We start from the raw sequence: 21,999 nt of genomic DNA on the forward strand, positions 1-21,999 counted from the left end.
AACAAATTTAGTTGCCAATGCTGCGTGTCTAATCTCAAATGCTGTAAATCAGTTTCAATGACTGCTGATTAGCGGGCGATAAGATTCTCGTGCTCACAATTTGTCACTCACTGATCAACTCTCTCTCTCTCTCTCTCTCTCTTTCTCTTTTGACTGTTGCAGGTCTGCTTTTAATCTAGTGAGCGACTTCCACGTGGCGGCGGTTCTTCCAGAAAGCCGCCTGGATGCGTTTTTGCTTTGATCGGCTGTGCTTCGCCACCAAGCGGCCAGCCAGCAATAGCAATAGCAACAGCAACAGCCATCAGCAGCAGAGCGGCACAAATGAGCCGTGCAGCAGCAGCAGTAGCAGCCACATCAACAATACACACACCAATACAAATACAAATACAAATGCAAGCACCGCAACCACCGCACAGCCAGCCGTCACTCTCTATGCCGACTACCAGAAGCTGCAGCCAGCGATAATCAGAAGAGACGACACCGAGGCCAAGCCACCGGACATCAACACAGAGAACAGTCGAGAGCAGCCACCGCCAGCAAGCAGCTCCACCCCCCAAACAGCAGCAGCACCACCACCACCACCAGCAGCACCGCCAACAGCACAGCCAGCAGCACCACTCGCAGAGCGTCGCTATCGGCGCCACAGCAGCGCCGAAGATCAGCAGCGCACGAGAGCGATTGCGAGCGCGATTGCGATTCTATTGCCGAGAGCTAATTCGAATACGAGTCTGAGAAAAGCGGCCAGTATGCAGCAGGAGCCGAACGCGAACTATCAGTTTCAGCCCGACCTGGGTCTGGTGAACATCGTCAACAACAACAACAACAACAACATCGGCAACGGCAACAACAGCAGCAACAGCTTTGCCAACAACAGCGGTGGCATCGTTACGCTGCCCGCAGCCAACAGCATTGGCTACCTCGGCCTGGAGCATACAGCGGCGGGTCTACGCCTGATACCCGCCCCTGCGCCGCCCTGCCACTCGGACGTGCTGACGCATACGCTGATCTACGGCACGCCGCCCTCGGGCACGCCCCAACAGCTGCACACAGATCCGCGCAGTCTGCTGCACCAGCAGGAGCTGCAGCTGCAGCAGCGCTATCAGCAACTGCAACAGTTGCAGGCGCAGACGCAGGGCGTTTACACGGCCTCGGCCAGCCCCGTGACCGGGATCTATCAGCCGAGCAGCCAGCCGGTGGCCATACCCGGCACCTGTAATTCACCCACCGCACAGCCACAGCAACAATTGCAGCAGCAATTGCAACAGCAGCAACTACAGCAGCAGCAACAGCAACAGTTGCAGCAACAGCAGCATCCGCAGCCGCCCAACTCCTTGGCGCTGGCTCAGCAAATGCAGGGCCTGCGTATTTCCGGCTGCACGCCGGGCAGCAGCTCGGCCACGCCCTCGCCGGTGGGCATGGTCGATGCGACGCTCATGATGAGCAACACGTATGTGGCGGCCACGCCGCAGGAGGAGCGCTTCCTGCAAATCATCCAGGCCAAGGAGATGAAGATTCAGGAAATGCAGCGCGCGCTCCAAATCAAGGACAACGAAATCGCCGAGCTGCGCTCCCATCTGGACAAGTTCCAGAGCGTCTTTCCCTTCAGTCGCAGCAGCGCCGCCGGCTGCGCAGGCGTTGGCTCCGCCTCGCCCGGCGCTGGCAACGGCCCCGGCTCCGGCGGTGGACCAAGCACGGCCACGGGCGCCACACGCAAGTCGGGACAGACGTTTCAGCGCCAACGCGCCCAGGGCATCTCCGCGGAGCCACAGAGCGAATCCTCCGTGCTGCTCGATCACATTAGCTTTCCCAAATACGAGAAGGATGAGCGGTAAGTGCCAATAGTTTTAATTGTATTATATTTACACATTATTTTCATTGATTTTATATTCTATAGAGTAATAGGGATTACCACATTGTAATATATTTATATATATTTAACTAAAATTAAATTATTTCCCATATAAACGATATTTTATGAATATGCCTTCCTGATAGAATAAAAACAATTTAATTGGTTAGCTGAGTTTGGCATAATTAAATAAAATAATATGCGCTCGAAATTAAACCAAATTTAATTATATGAAAATTCTTTAGACGAAATCTTTAAAGAACTGATAGATACATTATAAATTATAATGATAAAGATACAGAACAATAAGTGGACTAATATGCCAGAGATAGTTTAAGTAACCAGTTATGACAAAATTTTAAAAATATTTATATAATATAATTATTTTATCTATTTATCATGTAACTCTGCAGAAATCTTTAAGCCAATAGCCAAGTAGAAGGAAAAGGTGAAATAATTTCTCTGATTTTACTTATCTATGATTTATCGTTCTACAATAGTATCACATTATATTAGTGTTATTAATAGCTAAAAGTTTATCCCCAAAGTCTATTTGGAAAATACCATTTGGATTTTTTCCATTCATTCAACCGGGTAAACAAATTGTAGAAAATGATATTGAAATTTGGAACACGACAACTGATTACGGCAAGTGAAAGATCAGCAGCTCTACCAGACAGACCTCAGAGTTAGCTATAGATTAGATTATTATTATGAATGTTTATATATACATAAATATGAGCATATATATATATATTTATATATTTTTTATATATACATATATATGTATATGTATGAGTTTCGCTGCTATATATAGCCACATGCCGATAATGATCATCATTCGCGTCATCGACGGCGATCTTAATCAATAGCAACAGCGCCTTTCGCAACTGTCCCAAAATGCGTTTATTAAAGATTCTGCTGACAGTTTCAACGGGTTCACAGTCCCCACAGTGCCCACAAATCATCTGAAATGGCCTTGGCCAGTGTCGTAGACTATATAGCGAGAGTACTACAGCGCCAGTGCCAACTGGGCAGCTAGCACACACAATTTAATTGCGTCATGTGGCAAATTTTTTAATTTTCCTCGCGATTTTTTATTAAATTTTCTTTTTATAAAATTTTATATCGGAAGACGAAACGAAGAAAAAATGTATTTCAAGCTAAAACTCATAAGGCGCAGGTAGCACTGGCAAATACTTTCGGTTTGCTATGTACATTGTATACCCTACAATTTGTATTTTACAGTTTTCATTTATACATATTTTCAGATCTTTTACTATAGTTCATTAGCCAGTCGTGTGGCCCACACGAAGCCCACTAAAAACATGTGGAATTGTGTGGGTGATCTTAAAAGATCTGTATGGATCTCTAGATATATTCCTATATACCTATCTCTATGCAAATCACTTGAGTTGTGATATTTTCGCACTTGGCTTCTGTGGAAGCTTTTACTGGGATCTGTTCAGTGTTGTTTTCCTTTTTGTTTTCGGCCAATTTGTTTGCTATGAAAACATAAAAACATAAATATTTATTTATTTTTGCTTTGTTTTTCTTTTTTTTAATATTTGTATGTATGTATGTATGTACATTTGAGTTGTTTCCTGGCAGCGTTGCCCGCCGTTGGGGCAGACGAGCAGAGCAGCTCGCTTTGGCGGCGACACGCGCGCCCAATTGGCTGTCAATGATGGGCTGGCCGGGCGCTATTATAAAGCTATTATAATTAGGGTATTAGACAGCGGCAATTTGTTTAGATCTTGAAGAATTCGATTTTTATTTAGAGCATTTAAAGAAAAATGTATATATTATATATGTGAACATGTGATTTATGAGCGCTTTATTAGCATTTTGAAATTTTATTCACATCTCGAATTGTAATATTTATATTGCATTATTTGTGTACATATACATAAGTATGTATGTGTATATATTTGTATCTGTGCAAAGCATATACTTAGTATATGTATTATTAGCTTATTCTAATTTAGTTCGAATGGAAAAATATATTCATGAAGAGAACTACGATTTGAGTTGCTTGGCTAATTTTGGCTAGACGAAAGTATAAATAGTGTGGATGATAAAATAATAAAAAACAAAAATACAAAATTAATTGTACAACTATTTTATTCTTGGATAGAAGAGAGGTTCGACGGTAAATATATGCCCTTGGAATACTGTATATTAGAGATGATCTACATTTTATATTTTTTCAATTTGCTAAGTTTTTATTAAATCAATTAAATTAATATATATAGACACTAATAGGCAATGGCCTGAAACCACAGAGCTTCTTTGTTTAGTTGGCTAATCATTGAATTGGATACTTTGAGTTTTGCAGACCTTGAAAGTTGTTTCGAGAGACTTACAATAGTTCTATATGGCTAGTGCAAATAGCGTAATAATTATGCTGGAAACCCCAAGTATTTCAGAGTTTTCGGACTCAGCGTAAAGTTGTAAAGTTGTCTTTCCCCAAGCACAGCATGCGTTCATTTGTTACCAAAAATATCGCTCATATGATCTTTGTGGGGCAATGGTCAACGCCTTGAGCCGAGTCACTGTATCATGTTCCACCTCTGCTCCACATTGAAGTAACTCTGTTGTAAAGCCCGACGGAGTACAAGGCTCGATCTTATTTCCGATTACCGTTGCGTTTGGAAATTTGACACTCTTGTCTTTAATTAGCTCTTTTAACTGTTGCAGGCTTAAAATATATAAAGAAATGAACTAAATTTATAACTATGTTATAGTTTATTTATATACCTGTCATGGAAAGTTACTTAAAAACATTGATTTCTTCGACTTAGCTTAATGAAAGTAAGTTTTAGTTAAGCTAAATTTGAATAAAGTTAAGTTTGATATATAAAATAATCATTTAACATATGAATAAATCATGTAAATTTGAAGAAGTTCTATACCTTTACAAAATATCCAAGTTCTTCTTCTTCTCTTCTGCTTCTCTTAACGTCCTCTGCAAATGATCTAAATAACTCTTCTAATCGACCTCCTCATCTCCTCTCTCCTTCTTCTTCATTGTAGCGATTATTGTTTAGCTGCAAGTCAAACAAATTTTTGTTGCTTTTTTTGGATAATCTTTGACTCTAGTCCTCAATTGATTGGCTTGACCTTGTTAGGATTATTGAATTCATGTAGCTGCATGCCGATTGTCGGCAATTCAAATGCATTTGCATAGTCATAATACAACCATATAGCGACTACTATGGGTATATATACATGCGTATACGCATACATTTGTCTATAGATCTGTGACAAATCTACATCTGGCATTAAATAATGCTGCAAATTTGTTAGCTGGACGCAATTTATGCGATTTGCTGGCCAATCGCAATAGCTGCTGACACAATCACTGAAAATCGCAGCAAATTGAAATCCGACTGAAAATGCGTTGTCAACAATTCAGCCTTTTAATGGCCGAATATGCAATGCAATGCGACAGACAAAGGTGGGAGGCAGGCGTGAATAGTGTGGTGGAGGGGGTAGGGGCGGCAGAGAGAGAGAGATAGTCAATGCAGACTCGTATCTTTGGCTAAAATCTATGCAACGCAACGCGTGTGTGCAACAGGACATTTTTTGACACTTGTGTGGCATAAATCAAATGCGCCGCAGGCCGCCAGCTGAGGCTGACCATGTTGCACTCGAGTCGAGTTGTGTCGAGTCAACTGGCCGCAGCTTTTCACTCCCATGTCCCCAGCCAAGCCGAGTGGTCTTTGGGGCCATTTACACGCCGTTAATGCCGCCTGGTGGCTTTCAGCGGGGCCATCTAATAAATAATGCCAGCAAATTGTGCGAAATTGTGTCGGCTTGTCGCATGAGAGAACTTGCTGCAGCGCATTGTGAAGCAAAAGCCAGCCATCTTTCGATGGCCCAGAGCAATGCTTATGTAAATGCGAGACTCACTTTGAGCCTGGCTCACCTAAGGCGACTGCATAATAATAAGCTGCAATTAAGCCAAGTCAATTTATGGTGTAACGCGATATAGGTCAATTTATAATCCTAAATTTTTACCTGACTTTAGTATGAACTATTCATTTTATTGTACATATTACAATTTATTTTTGGGTATTTTAATAATATTCGAGTTTTGTTAAAATGTATAATGTAGAGTTTTAAATAAAAATGATAATAATAATTTGATGGGACATATTCTGAAATCCATACATATAAAGCACTGTTAGGTATGCTATAAAAAGTTATATTCTCAGAAATTTTACTATTTGCAATCAATTTAAAAATATTTTATAGATTTTTGTTTTACAAAAAAAAAAAAAAAATAATAATAATAATAATAAAAAAATAATAATAATAATAATAATAAATAATTAAATTCATTATAATTAAAAATTTAAAAATTTTAACATCTAAATATTTACATAAAAAGAGAAATTGAATAAAATAAAATAAAATTTGCAATTAATTAAAAAATATTGTATAGATTTTTGTTAAAAAAAAAAATAATAATAATAAATAATTTAAAAATAATAAAATAATTTCATTAATTAATAAATAAATAAATTAAATCAATAATTAAAATCAAATAAATAAAATTAAAATTAAAATAATATATATATACATAAAAATTGAATAAAATTGAGTAAAATAAATACAAATAGTCATAATTTTTTAAGATAAATGATAAATACCTGAAATTAATAAATGAGCTTAAGATTATAATCGAAAAATATATATAAGTTAACCAAGTTTTCTTACTTTATTATTATTTTATTATAAGTATTATATTTTAACACACGTTTAGTATATTTAATTCAAGAATTTAACTCAATTAATAACACTCGCTTCCTGTCGCGCTCGCCCATATATTTTATCAACACTTTACAACATAAAAGTCGCTAAATGATATTTAAAAGCTTTCTCGCCTTGAGCTGCCCACATACCACTTTAGAGCTTACAAAATCCCGCGAGTAATCTTTATTTATCTCTAATTACACACGCATATATATATGTATATGTATGTATATATCAATGAGTGTCATTTATACCTTCTGGTTTCGCGTTCGAGCTGTTCGACTGGTGGTTTATGAGGATTGTTGGACTGCTTTTCGACGTTTGCACACTCAATTTGGTCTGAAAGCAAAAGGCAACTGCAAATAATTGAAACGCACCCGCAATGCGAAATCTCTGGCTCGCAAGACAGCGTCTTGGGAGGCTGGCCTATGAAAAAAGGTGCAGCTCGGCGACTCGTTGGCGTCTGTTTGCTTTTTATTTTTTTTGGGGAGGCGGGGCATTCGAGCAGCCTTGCAGCCAATGGGGCGATCGCTTGCACCGTGGGCAACACAAATTGCACACCACACGCATTTTTCGCCTGCTGTGCTGCTGTGCGAATGCTAATTTACGCATATCAAATGCAACTCAGTTTGCAGCATGATCAACTAGAGCATGCCCTGCTTAAGTTGCGATTATTCTATTACAGGAATCCAGATAAGAGTCAGACGCTGTGATTCACAGCAGAAAGCAACTCTTTGCCTTGGGCTTAGAGTGTAAATTTGGCCTTAGACTTGCATGAATTTCTATTTGATTTCAAGTCATATCGCATGGAGTTCTATTTCGATGAAAATGTTAAACTACAGTATGTTGGCACAGTAAAATTATGTATTTGCACGAGAAGTGAAGAGAGAGAGGAGTAACTTACTTCTATGTCAAGCCAACAACTATGGACCAAATTTAATATATGATTAGATCATTTAGAAAATTTCAAATTCAAAAAAAAATTTCAAATATTTTAACATTATATTTTTAGTATGTATATTAAAAATCTCGGTGGTTAATTTCAATTTTTTAGCTCTTTAAGAATTATAACAAATCTAACTTTAATAGTTTTAAAAGCAAGCATTTCATTTTGAAAGAAAAGCTTGAAGTTTTTCTATATTACGCAGACTGCCCAAGTAAAATCATTCTTAAATTTCTATGCAATACAGGGATACATAATTAATTAATATCTTTTATGCCTGGTATTATTTATAACATAACTTATATTACATTACTTCTAGTTTTCAAACTTAATGCTTAAAAAAACTTGTCGAATTTTCAACAATTCTTTCCTATTGCTACAATAGTTAATAAACTTTGAAACACCTTGATGTTAGAGTATTTAAAGGCGTCTTGTGGCGTCGGAATAGCGCCGCGGGTGTTGCTGCCACAGCCACGCACCACATCGAACTCTTGGCGTCGAACTTGTTTCGATTACCCACAATATACTTTCGGTCGGCTAGTGGAAATCTAATACGCATTTTTCTTTCGTAAAAAATGTAATAAAAGACGGCGCTTGCAGGTTGCCAAAATAAATTGGTCGCTTCCTAGGCAACGAAGACTGTGGCAACAGCTAAATCTTACAGCCATCTACGATGATTACACTGTTCGAAAAGCTTGAGTGTGTTCTATAAAGTTTATATATGAAATATGAGGCAGCTTTTTGAAGGACTTTAGAACTTGTTTTTAATGTAAAAGTACTTTGACTCCAGTTAAAATCCTTAAAATAACCATCTAATTTAACTTTCCATGCAGAAGAGTACCATTCTCTGGGCCCATAAAAAGTCAGCTTAACAAGATTTTGATTTATTATTTTATTAGTGAAAATGTATTAAAGTGGAGATCGTATAGATCAAAACCTGGGAAGTTTAACTAACAGTTATAATAAAATACATTAATGGAATGGAAAGTTGTATATATATCAAACATAGTCGGCTATTTCGAGTAGTGTATTATTGTGGACTCTAACCTGCGTCGTTAGGTGCGCAACTATCGCTGGTAACGAGTAGCCTGTATGTTTATTAAATTTTTATATTTTAATTGTAAGTGTTGTTTGGCGTGTGTGTGTGTGTGTGTGTGTGTGTGTGTTTGTGCCAAAACTATGTGATTACCGGCCAAACAGGCGGCACAGCTTGTTGTCCGTTGTCGACCTGGCTGGATGGCTGGCTCTGTGGCTGTGCTGCTGTCTAACTCATCATCCACTATCGTGGCTGGCTATGGCTAATTTTTTTTATGTCTACGCACATGCGCAGCGTTGCCAGAGTTTACAAATTGGATGACCAACGACGACAAGTGTGTTACGCCCGATTTCAAGACTTGGCTTTAATTAATCGGCCCAAGTCGATTAAGCCTGACTGTCCGGCTCTCTGGCTGTCTGGCTGTCTGGCTGCCTGGTTGGTTGTCAATTGTGCTGACAGATAAAGTCATTTGACATTTACAGGCAGCACATGGCACTTGGCACATGGCATAGCCTCTCCCCCATCTTTTCCCCTTCCCTGCAATCATCTACGCCTACCTCTCTTGCATTTTTCAAATTTGTTGCAATTTTATAAAATATATTTGTTATTTTTATTTATTTTTTTTTGCGTACAACTTGTTGCATTCGATGTAAGCCAAAGTGGCGAAGCAGATAAAAAACGATTTATATGTGTCAGTCGCGAAATTAATTGGCCTTTTGACTTTGTCAGCGGCAAGTGTGCAGAATAGTTGTTAAGACCACAACTGATCATTTTTGGGACGTAACCATTTGACAGTTGGGCTACCATATTCGTACTTACCTCAAGCGTAACTAATTTATGGCCTAACATTTATCCATATCTATTTGATATCTATTGACAGCTCCCGTGAACTTATCAAAGCGGCCATTTTGGATAACGACTTCATGAAAAACTTGGACTTGGCCCAAATACGCGAAATAGTCGACTGCATGTATCCGGTCAAATATCCAGCCAAGAATCTAATCATCAAGGAGGGAGATGTCGGCAGCATTGTCTATGTTATGGAAGGTGAGACAATGTATACTTTTTTTATTTATTATTAATAACAATTACATACCATGAGTGGACAAAAACTGAAACTGATAGAGCTTGGAAGGACAAAGTAATAAAGGGAAAAGGTTTTTAATAATATATATATAGCTGAATTTGAATGTTGAAATCGATTTCTTTGATTAGGATAAGACAACTGCAATGATAGATTGCTTGTGCTATTGATACATTAAGGATGTCAGATCTTAAGCAAATGGTCTTTTTCATAGAAGAAAATGAATCCATTCAAGTTGAAGTTTAATGCCTAGAGCTTTTCAACTTTTGCAACTGTTACTTTCTTATGAGTGATGTTGATTAGCCATTTCTGTCAAATATTAGAAATTTTTATATCATTTTAGAAAATGTTTCAATATACACAAAATACATTGTGTTCAGAAAGTTCTACAGCTAATACAGTTTTATAATTTTCTCAAATCGATTTTAATTGATTTGATAAATACCACAGTACACACCCAACAGTCAAAATGAAATAATACAAAGAAAAAGACAACGTTTTTACAAATTTTCAAAACAAATTCGCTAAGTTGCAAACATTTCGCTGAAAGCCGTGTAAAATTTATTCGCAATGTTTTTAGTGTTGTGCAAAATTGTGAAATCTCTAAAGGAACAATTTCATAGACACTGTTATCTACTCTTAATATTTCTGAGACAGCTGCCAGCTATCTTCCAAATGGGTATGTCAAAATGATTATTAAATATTCATATAATTTAAATATAAATTAACTAACGTAGCTGACACTTTGAAGTATGCAAAGCTTGAACTGCATTGAAATGGGCTCACTTTACAGTGCCGCCCATAAGTATGCAATAGAAAATATTCAATGTATATTAATTGCAACTGCAGTATTTACTTTTGTATGGCCTGCTGCCACTTCGGCTCCTCACTTGGCATTGGGCTGTCTGCTCTAGACGCCCACGCCTGCTCCGTCTGCCGATCGTGCCACTCGTTGTGGCAGATAAGTAGCGCCTACTTTGGCAGCGCACGCGCAGCTGGCTCCAGTGCCCTCCCAGAAATGCGCATGCCTTGCAGTGCACACACCCACACAGCATTCAGCACAGAGCACAGAGCGTGTCGAGAAGTTCACAAGCTTGGCTTGGCTGGGGCTGGCAGCGAAATGTCAGCGATCTGGCAGCAGCTCCTAAATTTAGTTTTCAGAGTTTTCCTTTCAATTTTTCGTATACCCTGTGCGAATGTCAAATGTGGATGGGATAGAGTTTCAGAACATTTCAATGAGAGGCAAAGTTTAAAAAAAAAATGATTTTTTTAAAGTAATTCCTATGATTTGGTAGTTACATAAAATATTATTAAAAATCAAACATGTAGATACATATAAGTATCAGATAAATAATAATATATTTATATATTTGTGTTGACTAAAATGTATATTTCAACAAACACGATAATCCATATTTGATATGCTTATATACTTATATATACTTTTAATTATTTATTGTCCTTAAGTTTTCCCTTATAATACTCAAAGTGATTTATACGAATCTCTTCAAAAAATCTAGTTTTTTTCATCTACAGAATACCTATGTAACTACAGGGTATCTAAAAGTTTTGTTTCTCGGATTTGTTAGTTCAATTTCGTTTCTGTTTTTTTGGGTGTGCTTATTTCTAATTGTTGTTTTAAATATTTGCACGCCAATGCTTGAATTTATTTAGATTCGAGTTTAGGATTGGCTGCGGTTGTTTGCTATTCGTGTTAATTTAGTAGTCGAATTAATTCAAGCACTTTTTTTTCGCATTTAATTGCGGCAGCAACAAAGCTAATTGCATTATGTATAAATTAAAAAGTCGCAGACCGAGTGCCAAAATCAAGAAGAAGAAAGTTAACATTGTGCTTCCTCATAAAAACTGAAACCAAATGATGATTCATAATGATGCTGTTGCTGATGATCATGCAACAGCGTCGACAGTTGCTTCCTTAATCTGTGCAACCTCCGCACTTGAAAGCCGGCTGCAACAACTCGGGAGCCAAAAAAAAAAAATAATACATACAACAGATGTCATGGCAGCTGTTGCTGCTGCAAGCAACAAAGAGAGTGTGTGTGTGTGAGAGAGAGAGAGAGGCAGCGCAAGAGCATGATCGATACTCTCTGAACTGCAGATGTGCAAATATCGTGAGTGTTTCGGCTGAGTGAGCAACATGTATACGCTGCCAATTGCATGAATGAAGCATAGTGATACTTGAGTATTCAGAGATATGGCACTTGGGTTTATAATACAGCGATAAGGCGAGTACATTTACGTACATTCAACAAATAGATAACGAATTCATTTAGAGGCATAAATAGCAGCTGATTAAAAGCTTTTCATGTGTCTGACATACAGTAGTAGCAATTGATTTGGTAATATAATATATAATATATAATCTATACAAAAGAAAGAAATAACTGTCAATAGCAATCAACACGTAGAAACTCGATTTGTTATATATCTATTATTTTATGAAATGTAATGCTTACAATATATTATATATGAATATATTATATAGTTTCACCTCTTTAAGAAAAGTCTTTGTATACATATTGTATATTGGAATCCACTATCACTTTATACAAGTATTTAAAATTGAAAACAAATATATACATATATAAAATATATATATTGTTCATAACAAATCTCTTTATTAATTAAAATACTCATATACACACTTATTCACTTGAGTATAGGCATAATTAATTGAATAACTCATATCATTTGTTGAGCTACGAGCTATCAGTGAGTACAAGAAGCGTATCAGTTAAGTGTAGCTGTTTAGCGAGTCGACCTTGTCTATCGACGCACTTGTTTTCGTTTACGTTTTACCTGCATATGCACACATGTGTGACTGTGTGTATGTGTGTGCGCTTATTCACTCTCACACATGTTTTTGCACAGCATCTCTCTCTCACCCGCGCAGACACTGTTGTTGCTCAGCTGGTGCTGATCTCTCTGGCCATCCCCCAAACAATTCACGCTCAATCTCATGCTTGCGCTCGCTCTCTCTCTCTCTATCTCTCACTGTCTGTCATTCGCTGGCTGTGCGACTCACAGCGGGAATCATTCGTTCAGCAGCCAGCGGAGCAAGTGAACGTGCGAGGCGCATGCGCGCTCGGCCTGCAAAAATAATATTGTAGAAAAAACACACACACACACAGAAACTCGTGTTTCGTTCGCGTGCTCGTGCGTGCAGCGTGATTCGTGTCGTTCGGCTGCAACTCTTGTGTTTTGTTTTTGCATATTGTATGCACGCTTCGTCGCGCGTGGAATATTACAACAACGCAGCCCACTTTAAAGAGGAGCATGAAAAGTAGAAGAAATAATATTAATACTCAAGCATTCACACACACACTCACGCACTAAAGTGTGTGTATGTATTTGTAGACATAATAGCCGCATTCCAACAATTACACAGCCTTTAAAGACGTTTTATTTAAAGTTTTTTTTTGCGCTATTTTCAACAAGGCAATTACATAAACATATAAACATTATCTATTGTTTTGTCTGTGGTTCATTGTTCCTTGCGGCCCATTCTATAAGTCCACAGCAAAACCAACACGAAACGCCAAGCGAATGAACCAATTTTATTTCCCCTGTGTTGTTTACAAAACCAAAAAGATCGAAACCCGGCTATAAACCAGAAATTATGTAGAAAAGGCAAGCGACAAGCAATGCGGTTTCTACGAATTGCTGTTGGCTTGGAGAATTCTTGAAAAGCAACAAGAAGAGAAAAAAAAAACCAAGCAAGAAAAATAAAAACAAAAAGTGAAAGTGTATTAAACAAAAAAAAAAAAAAAAAAATCGACTCCTGTTTGTTGCAGTCCGTGGGCGTGCCAAGGTACGCAGATCTGTAAAACAGTAAGAGAGGGAGAGACCTATAACGGACTGAGTGGTAGAGCAAGGGGGAACTGAAGTTACAGTACATTTGCTCTTTTACACATACATACATATACAGTTTTGTGTCGATTGAACGAAAAGATCACTTGAAGAATTCCGGTTTTTGTGGTTTTTCACAGTTGTTGCTGCTATTGTTGTTTGTGTTGTTGTTGCTATTTGTTTCATGTTGCTTGGCCCCTCACATTTGGCGGATTTGTATTTTGTCGGTCATTGGTCCGAAAAATTGTAGACAGAATAACAAAAAAAAAAAAAACCTTTTGTATATAAAAAGTAAAGATCCAAGCTCCAAGCTAAGTCAAATAATGGTAAATGGCAAATGGCAAAAGAACCGTAACTTGACGCTGACAAGCAATTAAATTGATATAGTTGCCCAGATAATGTATTCACTCAGGGTCTGATACATCAGTTGAGTCGTGCAAGAATGTGAAGCATTAAGAAACTCAGATTTTGCAACACTTTATACCTGCAGAGAAATGCGGAAGACGTGGGCAGCATTTCATGTGGCATCACAAGCAAAAGAAATAACTAAAAAGTAAAGATTTAAGCCAACATTAAATTAGAAATCGTGCGAAAGCCAAAGACAATCAAAGAAACCCAACCCAAGCCAAGACGGCAAAAAAGTAAAAGAAATAATAAATTAAACCTCAGGTGTGACAAAAATTAAATACTCTCTTGAATGTCTAAGGTAGATTTGACTAGCTGAAGTGTTTTATGAAAAATATATTATTGGAAATCTAAGAAATTATTATTTATGCTACATATAGGGTAGAAAATTAGTCTTATCAAATCAGAAACATTGAAATTTCATTAGATCGTTCTTGAATCATGTCAATAATAGATAAGGAACAAAATAAGTAGTATTTTCTTGTACATGTATGACAAAGTAGGTCCTTCAAAGTGTATAATAATATCGATATATATCGATAAAATATACGACAATATAAGTAAAAGTATTTATTTCCAAAACATCAAATCTCAATCCTCTTCAACAGATTTTAGCTCAATTTTTGATATGATAGTGATAGATTTGATAAAATCATAATGCTCTTTCAAAATATAGGGTATTTAAAAGACAGACGATGAAAAACAAAGAGTCACAAAACGACAAAAGTGTGTTAATGTCGCGCGTTTTGTTACGTTCGGACTCTGCTTTGTAACCCATTTGACTTCTTCAGAAGTCGGCGACTCAGTTTGTCCCAAGCGATCGTTTAGCTGGCCTGGCGGGGACTTGCGTTCATTAATCAGATCCGCCAGATGGCCAAGGGGAAACTCTCACTTTTCCAGCTGCTCGCAGGCACAGAGGCAGCGCTTTTCTGTCGAATGATTGAGTAACTTGCGATCGTGCCTCAAGCTAGATGCTACTACGATTAGATGATGATCGCAACAATGGGAAAATGAGCGCATAATGTGAAAATGAGCAGCAATTTGGCTTGGGGCTAAGTTAAAATGAAAATATGATCATACATAATATATATCATTCAGTTATGATCAGATATGATCAAAGACAATCCGCTGTTTCAAGCATATTCTGCTCATAAATTAAATACCTTTCAGGCTGTAAAAAGTAATCTTATCAATGGAAATTTTTTTGTGATTTTAATGATCAGTTCAGAATTTTACGAATTTGAAGAACTTGTTGATATGAATTGTTCACAGTTTTCGTGTAATACAAATCATATTAAGCTGGCTCAGTTCTTCATTTGGAGTGCCTTAATTGCACTTCGATCAGTAATACCTAAAGAATTTCCTTAGCTGTTTCAATGCTACTTTTCTCAAGGCATTAAATTGCCAAGCATTCCAATTTCTCGAATTCGAAGTGCTTACAATTTCTCGATCGAAATATTGCTGTTAACATTTATCGGCTCATATCAGGTATCCGAGTGTAAATATGGTATATGCATTATTGTTGCTCTACCGGATCAGGTTTGGATATTTTAAATACAGTCATTGGGTTAAAACACTTCGATGTCATTAATCAGAATTTTGAAATGTTTGTAAAAGGGTAATATACATATATGTATAAAAATATTTCATGACATACATAGATATAGGGTATATCAATTAATATTCAGCAAGAAATGGCTTGAGCGATTGCACAGACATGGAGGAATTTTTAATTGAGCTTCAACTCTTACTAATAAATAGAATGATCGTTCAAGTGATATTTTATTAACAATATATTTAAACAATTAACATCAATTTATAATACATCGAAAGTACATATACGTTATAAAGATGATTAAAATGTAGCTACCGATTCGTTTATAGTTGAATTTCGCATAAAAATCGAATAAATCTTTTTAATGTTCATAAACTGCTTATATAATGGTCATTGCTCGAAAGAAATGCTTAAAATTATATCAGATCGCATAAGACTTTTATTGTATCTGGACAAATACAATATTTTGAGCAACCAAATACCAGTTCCAGCTTAATTCTATTCATTGTTAAATGCGCCAAAAAAAGAAGAAATAGAATAAAATAAATAAATACAAGTATTGTTGCTAATGAGCTCACAATGAATGTATCTGGTTTGACTACAATCTAATATGCGCAAATATATATATGGATATGGATATACCTATGTATGTATATATAATAAACCAACAAGATCTTTAAGACGATCTCAGACACACATCGGCGCTACCTGAAAATGTCAATCAGTTTCTACTTTCTTTATTGGCCTAGGCAGACAAAAGAAGCTATAAATATTTATTACAATAATTTGCAAGCCAAAGCAGAGAAGCTGATAAAATGCGGTCAGGCTGAAGAAAAGGTGACTAAGGCAGTGGAATTTTTAATGTAGTTGATGCCAGGGCTCGGAAGCGGGAAAGCAAATATAATAAAAAGGTTGTTTATAGTTTTTTTTGTTGAGTATTTTTTGTATTTTTTATATGGTATTGCATGTAATTGCCGTAGAGTCAGGCAAAGCGAAGAAATCAAGTGAACATGAAATGATGTAGCTTTTGCCCTTGGCACATAATCATTAAGCAACTGCCTCTGTGACTAACTTCAGTTTAATTGAGGCTGGTCTGGGCGCTGGCTCAGAAGCGACCGTTACGTTTATAAATAGCCGCAGCCAAAAGCCAAATGTTAAGCCGCTAAAACTTGAAACGGGCTTGTGTAAATTCTTGCGATTGTATTCAAATCAGCGAACAATGTGAGATAGAAACAGATATAGCAGAGCGACAGACAGAGAGAGAAAGACAGGCTGGCTGGCTTAGCCAACTTGTTGTTGACCTTGCACAGCAGTTTCATTAAAGCCATTGCAAAATCTTTTTGGCCAGCTGCATACGCTCTGTGCTTTTCGCTGTTTCTTTTTGTTTTCGAGTTGTTCAACACTGCGTGACGGATTTCCGCATTGAGAAAGAGACGAATAGATAGAGAGAAGGAGACAGAGAGACACTAACAAGCTCTTTGAACTGTGGCCTCTCTTGACGGCGCCTTTCAATTTACCAACTTGTACATAGCGCACATTTTCCATTCCGTTTCCAATTACAATTTCAATTTCAATTTCATTCCATCGCTGCCTTCCAGTGTCCATTATCGATGCCTGCTGCTGCCTTATCAGCTCGAGAGCTGCGGCACGAGGTTGTCTCTCTGACACGTCCTGATAAGCCATATAGTTAGTTATTTCCATTTCCATTCATTCGAGACATTTATTTTTGGTCATGTTACGCAAATACTCGTACCTCGACAAGCAAACAAACTGAAAGACAAGTCAAATAATTGAAGTCGGCGCAACTGACTGCATAATACTCGTTCACGGCGAAACGTATGACAAAATCGAAACGTTTTCCGCTTCAATAGATGGAGCCAATAATTAATGGGTGTACGAGTAGAGGAGGTCAGCTTAAGAGTGTGGAAAATACATATAATTATTTCTTTTCCGATATGCCAATTGTCTCTATCTGTAGAGAATGTCTAGAGTACATAATATAAGATTATCCCCTAAAGGGCTTGATCAACATAGCATAACCAAGTACAAATTTAAATTGTATTGTGATCATTTATAACGTTCGGCATCTTGCTTAAAAGCCAATATACTCGTTTGGCTTGCTGTCCGTTCATAGAGAGTACAAAACTACATTTGTTGTTTTGTTTACCGATTGATGATGCCTATGCATTGAAGGCGAACAATGTTCGTCAGCTGGCTATCTTTTAGTCATAATTTTACTTCTTTTTCACTTATTTTCCTTTTTTTTGGGCATGACTGAAAGCAATCACGTAATTGCCTGGGTTACTCCCAGCCGTCAACGTTTCGCTTTTTTGGCTTAAATGGTAATGTGACATTTCTGGAGCACCTTGAACGTTAATTTATAAAACGCATGAAGTTCACTTTATATTGTGTACAAATTGCAAAAAGTTTGATCAGTTAGCCAAACACTCGATATATATATATATAAATAGAGTTTTTGTTATGTTGCTGGAATTCAGTTTAAAGAGTTTTCAAGAGCTCTTTAAGCTTTGCTGCATTAATGATCTTGAGTGTGTTTTAGTGGACTTGGTTCATGAGCTCAGTCGATCAGCTGTTAATAATAGATAATTGAAATTTATTTATTTTTCATTTAACATATTTTATTTGTTTTTAATGAAGCTTTATAGGAATTCGATTTCTTTTGTTATTACCTATTTAATATCCTTTTGATTGACTTTTGGTTAGGTCAGCAAAGCTTATCAGATTTTATTATATTTTCATTACCTAAGTTCGTGTTGCCTGTACGTTTTTTCCAAGTAAATTCGGGGGAATTCCAGTAGCAGATTCTATAATGAGCTCGTATACTTCTTACAGATGATCATTAGAGTGAACTATAAATGGGATTTCCTCAATATTGATTATGCGGGGTTTTCTAACCTGAATTTCTTTCTTTATACTCTTATACATATATTTGCTAGTCAGATGATTGATTATAAATCGATAGATTTTTGTATTGAAATTTTAATTAAATTCTATCTGATCAGCGATCGTTTTCAAGTTATAATATCAAAAAAGTGTATCTAATTTAAATTGTAAATAATCGTTGGAGTATAAACGGTTTAAATGACTCTCAATATGAACTTTCTCATAGATGAATACAAATTTTAGCTCTCAAATAATGGGAGTTTCTAAACCTAATCTCTCAACATCTTTCTTTAGTATTTATTCTAATTAGTCACAGTTGAATCATTAATCAAAGTCTTCCATGATGCATGACTACTATCTATTTTGCATTATACTAGCATGTTATAGAACTTAAAGTTAAGTGCTAATTGATTCCCTAGTTTACTTGGGTTTCTGTTCTAAAAACAATTGAAGCTATTCAGTTGCTTTAGTCTTGTGTGTGTTTTTGGGAGCACAGAATACCTGCATGCCATTGCGTTACGTTCCAGTTCTCGAAAAAGCTGTTTAGCTTTGTATTTTAATTATACCTGAAGTTATTTATTGTGCTGTAAAAATTGATTCCTTCACAGCTTTTGTTTTCAGTTTTCAGTTTTCACGCTCATTTGAACATTAAGTATACGTGATCTGATCATTTATTGTTTGTGAATAAATTTATTGTGATTGTGATCGTGCTATTAAACAGCGTTATATATGCACGTTTAGATCTGTAAAATATCTTGGTTTTGTTTTGTTTTCACCAAAGTCAAATATTTGCTGATCATATGACGCAGGTGATAAGTGAGCCATAAGTTGAAATGTCAACAACTTCTGTGAAGCTAATCACTTCAATCTCTTTATTTAGTCTGTTTACAACTTCAGCTAATCACTTAAGTGTTCGAATCTCTTTCCTACTATCATTTCTTTTTCTTGTAAACAACAATCAAGATCAGCTTAACGATCGTCCATTTGCTTAGGGCGCACACATGAGCTGACGTGCAAAGATTTGTTTTTTTGCTTTAATCGCTCAGGTTACTTCATGTATTGAAGATCATTTAGTTATACACGCTGATCATCATCATTATCGTCATCATTGATAAATTTTCCTTGAATGCGGTTTGTAGGTTAATTATGCGAATACATTTACAGATCGAACTTATTTATATTTCATGTACGCCGATGACTCACGATCCATTTTTCCGCTTAGTTCGGTCAGCCACATAATTAACTGGAACACCTGAGCTTAACTTTGCGTTGTTTACCTATCGCCAGCCTTGTCTTGTGTATATATAAATTTTTTGTATGCCCTGCCCATGGAGCTATTTATATGTGTATTCATTCATCATCATTTTATTTGCGTTCACGTTTTGGGGGCAATTCCCAATGCATTAGCTGCGCGCACTCTCTGTAAAGTGGCAAAGTCTCGACTCATTCATTCACACGCTTATTCAAATTGCAACAAAATAATTAACACTTGAGTCAAATTGTTATTAACTTTATAGACTTGTGTGTGGCACACACACATGCCACATTTGAATACACACAGAGACAAAAGGCAAACAGTGAGATCTGCAAATATTGGCACAACTGTTGGGTTTGGATTTGTTTTTTGACTATGGGATTTGATTTTCGTAGTTCGTCCATAGCTCGGGGGGCATTTTCGCCGTATAGCTTTTGTGTTTAATATGTACGTGAGGCAAGCTTGGAAAGTTTAACAACATGTGCAAGAAATCGCTTTGGTAATATTAATAATAGAAAACTAAATACAATTTGGCGTCTGTCCCCAGTTGTTGTTTTTCTTTTACCGTCCACTGACTCGTCAAAATTCCAAGCGCGAATTTCATGGCTTGGTTATGCAAAAGACAACAAGCAACAACAAGCAACAGCAACAGCAACAACAACAACGAAAACAAAGCCAAGTCGTGTCTTTTAACTAACAAAACAAATCACGTCAAAATCGTCAGCAGCGTCATCGACAGGCCAGTGAAATCTCCGGGCCAGCTAAAAGCCATAGCTGACAAAAGTAATAAAAATAAAAATAATAAAAAGCTGCAAGGAAAAACAAGAAAATTGCTCAAACAACATGAAAATCAAACATTATCCGGGCAAAGCTGTCGATGCGAGCCTCTCGCTGGACAACGACAGCGCCATGAGCGCCCTGTATGAGGCCAACTGGCTGCAGGCGCATCATCAGCACCATCGCGCGCAAACGACGCAGCCCACACTCAGCCGACAGCCGAGCAATGCCGGCTCGAGCAGTTTCCTGCTCGATGGCATCTCGGCTCTGAGCAAGTATCAAATGACGCTGGAGAACATTAGGCGGCTGGAGCAGCAGGCGCAGGACAAGCGCATTGTGAGTGCCATCAAGGAGCTGAATGGCTACAGGCCGTCGGCGCTGCAGCATCACCAGCAGCAGCAGCTGGACAATGGCTGGGTGGCTGAGGAGGAAACGGAGGCGGAGGAGCAGCAATTGAGAGAGAAACCAAAAACTGACAATGCTCCAACGCCAAGCGCCGCCAACGTTAATCACTATGTAGTTGATCCAACGGAACGCCAGCGCCTGCCACGCCCACGGCAGCAGCTGTCCGTGAAGCCGCCCTCGCTGCGTCGCAGTCAGACGATGCTGCAGCATCCGCCGCCCAGTTATGTGACACTGCGTGCGCCCAAATCGAAACCCGCCCAACACAACAGCAGCAACAGCTCCTCCGCCTACTCCACATTCTCCTCCGCTGCCGAGGATCGGCCAGCGGAGCGTGTCATCTGCCAGCAGCCGTTGCGCCTGCTCCAGCCACCCACAGAGCCGCCGCCACCTCCGCCCACAGCCGGCAGCAAAGCAGCGCGCGCCTTCAAGCCGCTCAGCAGATCACAGACGAGCGTGCAGCGCTATGCCACCATCCGCATGCCCAACCACTCCGCCTCCTTCTGCCGGACTACAGCGCGTGCCGCAGAAACGCCAGACATCAGACGGCACAGCCTGGAGCAGGCGCTGCAAGGCCTGCAGCTAGAGGAGCAGCTGCCAGTGCCGGCTGCTGCAGAGCCAGTTGTGAGCAGGCAGCCCGAGAGACAGACGTCGCGTCACATCTCGCCTGGGTCCAGCAGCAATGGCAGCGCAAAGGATCTCAACGGCGAGGGCTTCTGCATACCGCGACCACGCCTCATTGTGCCCGTGCACACATACGCGCGACGCCGTCGCACCGGGAATCTCAAGGAGCAGTCGGGCAAAGCGCAGGACGAGGATGTAACCAGTGGTAAGGAGGTCGCTTAGAAGAGGTTAAAAGGATGCGATAAGATGAGAGATATGAGAGAATTGATGAAACGATAAATCGGTTGATTTATTTGGGTTATTGAGTTTGGAGAGAGAGAGTTAAGATATGTGTCGAAAGCATCTACAATGATTTAAGGTTCAGGTTCGAACTAATCCAGCGGGTTATTTGAATCAGTATCAAAGATTGGAATAACTATTTGAGATAAGTTTTCGGTCTAGAGATATGTTGGGGTAACTGAAATCTAAATACTATATTGAACTCAGCTGTGATACGTTGTTCGTTGTACTCTAATATAGTAACATACATATATA

At 38.1% G+C, this 21,999-nt stretch overlaps 1 protein-coding gene across 7 annotated transcripts in view; it reads left to right on the forward strand.

Moving 5' to 3' along the window:
- for (cGMP-dependent protein kinase for) overlaps positions 1 to 21,999 on the forward strand; it is a 46,076-nt gene that overhangs the window by 19,618 nt on the left and 4,459 nt on the right. For 2 of the 7 annotated variants that reach the window (XM_089258333.1, XM_089258335.1), the window contains 2 exons: positions 163 to 1,828; positions 9,470 to 9,636. In XM_089258333.1, the coding sequence (XP_089114459.1) occupies positions 225 to 1,828; positions 9,470 to 9,636 (1,771 nt within the window). In that variant the 5' untranslated portion in view covers positions 163 to 224. Of the gene's footprint in view, positions 1 to 162; positions 1,829 to 9,469; positions 9,637 to 10,021; positions 10,353 to 12,711; positions 13,560 to 20,386; positions 21,671 to 21,999 lie in introns of those variants that run through there. The other 5 variants (XM_089258336.1, XM_030386924.2, XM_089258337.1 and 2 more) reach the window with 5 other exon arrangements.

This window comes from Drosophila navojoa, chromosome 3 (genome assembly GCF_054131105.1).
Source record: "Drosophila navojoa isolate 15081-1374.11 chromosome 3, UAZ_NAV_1.0, whole genome shotgun sequence".
Lineage (NCBI taxonomy): Eukaryota > Metazoa > Arthropoda > Insecta > Diptera > Drosophilidae > Drosophila > Drosophila navojoa.